General features: G+C 45.1%; 1 protein-coding gene across 1 annotated transcript; it reads right to left on the bottom strand.

Annotated features, from left to right (window-relative positions):
• YWHAH (tyrosine 3-monooxygenase/tryptophan 5-monooxygenase activation protein eta) lies at positions 1–4053 on the bottom strand. The gene has a single exon (XM_024767958.1). It carries the CDS (start codon positions 1452–1454, stop codon positions 792–794), a length of 663 nt encoding a protein of 220 aa, XP_024623726.1. The 5' UTR covers positions 1455–4053; the 3' UTR covers positions 1–791.
• Between the last annotated feature and the right edge of the window lie 762 nt (positions 4054–4815).

Here is a 4815-nt window from a genome sequence, read left to right as displayed (position 1 = left end):
TAATATCCCCAAAGCAGCATTTATTTACCCACTGAATTCCAAAACATTTAATTTAGAAGTCTGGCATTTCATAATTACCCATCTTGATCGACATGGGCTGACACACATGGCGCTGTCAGGATACACAAGGACAATAGCCAAATAGTTACAAAAAAATAAATCCATGATTCTTAAACAGTCGCAACCAAAAAAAAAAAAAAAAAGGTACAGGTATCAAAACTTTAGATGCATTGCATTGAAAAGAAGGTTTGCGCACATCATAATTTAAAGAGGCAAACAAGGCGCTACTGAAACCTCACGTTAAAGTTTATTATTAAGCTGATGGAAAGGAGCAAGTGGTCTCTCATATCAGCTTCCCTTAACAGTTTTCCATTAGCTAAGAAAGAGGTGGGAGGGGTGAATTCACTTTTGCATGCACAGATGTACTGCTTTAACAAAACACTAGCAGCTGGTTTTAAGTGGACCATTTAAATACCAACTGTAGCCTGTGTGGTTAATTCTCCTAACTTCCCCGAGGCTTTCGCCTGCACTTCACCTAGATCAGCAGGCATAGGAAAATGCCTCCTTCAGAATGCACCTGTCTGCACAATTCAGAAAGGGAGCTCCTGTGGGCTCAAAGCAACCATCAGTCCAGCAATGCCCATAAATTTATCTGGAACTGCTTCCCGGGGGCAGAGAGCAGATCTGAGTAGCTGTGCTGCCATACAGATAGCTTTAGCACTAGATACTTAGTGACTGTGGTGAGGAAGGACCGGTGGTGATGGGGTCGGGGCGGGGGTGGGCCGAGGCGCTCAGTTGCCTTCTCCGGCTTCCTCGTCCTGCTGGTCGCTCGTCCAGAGGGTGAGGTTGTCTCGCAGCAGCTGCATGATGAGCGTGGAGTCCTTATAGGAATCCTCGTTTAGTGTGTCCAGCTCGGCTATGGCGTCATCGAAGGCTTGTTTGGCTAAGAGGCAGGCCTGCTCGGGCGCATTCTGGATCTCGTAGTAGAACACGGAGAAGTTGAGGGCCAGGCCCAGCCGGATGGGGTGTGTTGGCTGCATGTGCTCCTTGCTGATTTCGAAGGCTTCCTTGTAGGCTGCCTCTGAAGCTTCGACCACACTGTTTTTCTTCTCGCCAGAAGCCACCTCTGCCAGGTAGCGGTAGTAGTCGCCCTTCATCTTCAGGTAGAAGACCTTGCTCTCATACTGGAAGTCATTGCAGTTCTTGATGAGGAACTTGTCCAGCAGGGCCAGCACGTCATTGCACACTGTTTCCAGCTCCTTCTCGATCTTCTCCCGGTAAGCCTTAACCTTCTCCAGCTTCTTCTCATTCCCGTCAGCCGTGGTTTTCTGCTCGATGCTGCTGATGACCCTCCAGGAAGACCGCCGGGCACCGACCACATTCTTGTAGGCCACGGAGAGGAGGTTTCGGTCTTCATTGGAGAGAGGTTCGTTGAGCTCGGTCACCTGCAACATCCCCAAAAGATAAACACTGAGACCCGAGTCTGAAAACCCTGGAGAGAGATCTTCCCTTCAACCCAGTCAACAACCCTCCTCAAAAACAGGATTATGGACAAGCCACTCAAGAAAAACCAACTGGACAAGGATCCTATCTGAAGGGAGACTGCAGCCTAACAGAAGAGATAGATATTAACTCAAAATATTAGTGATAAGGACTCTGAAAAGGTCATAATAATTTGGGCCTTCTAAGATGCCGCCTTCACCTTGGTGGAGGTGTGGGGATAAAGATGTTGATGGAAGGTTGTGAGGTGCTGGTACACAAGGAGGTGGTGGGGAAGAGCCCTGGGGCTCAGCTATTCTGCGTAAGATATTCTCACAGTAAAATCATACAATTCCTTTGTCAAATGTCCAAAGGTTATCACAGACTGGAAGTCTACTTCCAGCTTTCTATTCTAGAAAGAACCAATCACACCTCCCTCAAACACTTATTAACAAAGAAGAGTTTCCCAGATGAGCTCAAACACCACACAGATCTAGTGGCCAGAGTTTCACCCTGGTTACACGTGGAACCCACTGGTAAACCCAGCCCTCCCCCAACCCAAAACAGATGCATTAGTGACAATAAGGTGTCCCCAGCCTCTGCTGAAAGGAGGCATAACTACTCAGCAGCAAGCTTTACTCTGACCTACCTGACAGGAAACCCTGACTGCCCATCAAGGATGGAAGCACCAATTATTTTAAGTGGAAACGTTAAATTTCAAATTCTTCATGATGCCAATGGCAAGCGAGCCAGCTGTGTCATCAGTAGAAGGAACAGTGGATTTTGCTGTGCTGAGCTGTGCCACCAAAAAGTCATGTTGAAGTCATAACCCCTGGTACCCATCAACGTGACCTTATCTGGAAACAGGATCATTGCAGGTGTCATCAAGTCAAGATGAGGTCATACTGCATAAGGTGGATCCTAAATCCAATGACTGGTGTCCTTATAAGAAAAAGGGAGATCTGAAGACGAAAGCCATTGCCATGTGATGATGGAGGCAGAGACTGGAGTGATGTGTCTACAAAGGCCAAGGATTACAAGGATTACCAGGAGCTACCAGAAACGAGGAGGGGCAAGGGAGGATTTTCCCCTAGAGCCTTCAGAGGGAGCATAGCCCTGCCAACACCTCAATCTCAGACTCTAGCCTTCCAAACTGTGATAAAATACATTTCTCTTGTTGTAAGCCATCCAGTTTGTGGTGGCTTTGTTTGGTGGTCCTAGGAAATTAATACAGACTTAGAATCAGAAAACTCTGGGCCCCAGCAAAGCCACTAACACAATAAATTGGCCTGTATCTTCTATAAAGTGGGGGGATTCCTCAACTATGTTACCTACTGGGAAAGGTCTTTAATTTTAAAAACAGAAAAAGAAAAAAGAAGAGCACTTAGAAAACCACAAAGCTCAACAAAAAGGCATTACTTAAATCAAACTATAAGGATAGAACTTGCTCCAATGGAAGGGAAAAGCCAAGTCTGATGGAGAAACTTATTAACAACATAATAAAACAGACATGCTTACCATGGATTAAGAAGACTGAGCAGTAGAGAATCAGAAGTTTAAAAAAAATGAATTAAAAAGGATGATAGGTCTATTTGAAAAATTAGTAGTTCAAGAACATAAGCAACAAATGTAATCATTAAACGTGTAAAATTAGAAAACTTGTGCCAAGTTCTTAAAAGTGAAACACGCAACTGTCTACCACCACCTCCCTCCTCAACAAATCCCAGACAAAATAAAAATACCAGCTCCCTCTTCTAACTTCCCCATTTCCCTGTCCCCAGAACCCGTACTCTTCTGCTGCAAATCGTTAGCCAGGGATGGCCTCTCCCTCTTTGCCTAGTCAATCAACCCAACCCACTTCCTCCTTCAGTGTGGTCTTCAGCTACAAGCCGCCCCTGACATTCCCCAGGAGGGCTGCCTGCAAGCCCGGCTCCTCATTCCTCCCCACAAAGACAGGAATGGTCTCCACGCTGGTCTGGGGCAATCCCCTCCTCCCTACTAATCCACAATCCATGCTCCCCTCAAGACCTGTAACCCCACTAGTTTTCTCCTTCAGGGAGTGCCTTTAAACACACTTGCTTACTAAAAGTATAAAGAGACATTGTAGATATTTTTCTGATAATTTGGCCTTTTAAGGAAGCAACCCTTACAAATCAAAATTCCATCTCAAATACTAAGACAAATCTCAGAATGCTTGAATCCTTTAGCATGACACTTTTCTAGGCCAATATTCAGTAAAACAAAACATGAGGCAAGAAAAGAATTTGAAAAGCTCCTCAGATCTTCCAATAAGTAAATCCAACTAAGGCCACTTGATGTTAAAATGCAAATGACATCCATAAGGAGCCACTATATACTTCATCCTGCGACCAGTAAAGCTGCTTTTGTTGGACTACTGCAAAGACACCTCAAAGTATGTCCCCAGAGCACATCATTAAAATTGAGTGCATATCTGAAATATTTATATATCACACAGTGTTTGCACAAGGGGTGGTATCATTACTCAAAAAAAATCTTAAGGGCTTCCCTGGTGGCGCAGTGGTTGAGAGTCCGCCTGCCGATGCAGGGGACACGGGTTCGTGCCCCGGTCCGGGAAGATCCCACATGCCGCGGAGCCGCTGGGCCCGTGAGCCATGGCCGCTGAGCCTGCGCGTTGCCCCCAAACCCAAAAAAAAAAAAAAAAAAAAAAAAAAAAAACTTAAGACATCTAGAGTTTAGCCTGAGCTAGCTGTGTGACATTCAACAGAACACAGCTTTTCTGGGCATCAAAAGTCAAATAAGGGGGACTAGCCCAAACAGTCTCCAAGGACTTCTTCAGCTCTGAAATCCTAGGATTCCATTTTTCCTGAGCAACTATAACAGGTGTGGTAAGGCCTGAGGTCAATACTATTGAATATCAACATAAACGTGGGTGTATCTGTGGGTTCCAGGAATCCGAGGATCCCTGCTCCATCAGGAATAAAATGCCAAAAAAGGCTACTGGACAATATGTATGACACCTTCACAAGACAAATCATTGACTAGGAGTGTCAGTGTTTATGCAACGATCACCTGGTGGCCTGCCAGTCTGAATGAATCACTATCGGCATCAGCTGAGTGTGACTAACGGCTACACAAGCATTGTTCTCAGAACCCCAGCCAGGGCCTAACTAGGAAATAACTGGATACGTTTAAATATAGTGTGTTTTAATACTCCTGGATTACAGCTCGGTTAACAAAAGGAAACTTATGGGAGGAAGACAGTTTTATTACTTGATCGGATAACTAAAGAAAATCGGGAGTTTTCCCCAGATTGGAAAATTACGGACTGAAGTAAAATCAGATGGCCTATTAAAA

Source organism: Neophocaena asiaeorientalis, unplaced genomic scaffold, assembly GCF_003031525.2.
Source record: "Neophocaena asiaeorientalis asiaeorientalis breed wild unplaced genomic scaffold, Neophocaena_asiaeorientalis_V1.1 scaffold828, whole genome shotgun sequence".
Taxonomy (NCBI): Eukaryota; Metazoa; Chordata; class Mammalia; order Artiodactyla; family Phocoenidae; genus Neophocaena; species Neophocaena asiaeorientalis.
This window is presented reverse-complemented; position numbering and strand designations above follow the sequence as displayed.

Coding starts and splice junctions, on each gene's coding strand:
- YWHAH (XM_024767958.1), bottom strand. CDS start 1,454: ATGTTGCAGGTGACCGAGCTCAACGAACCTCTCTCCAATGAAGACCGA.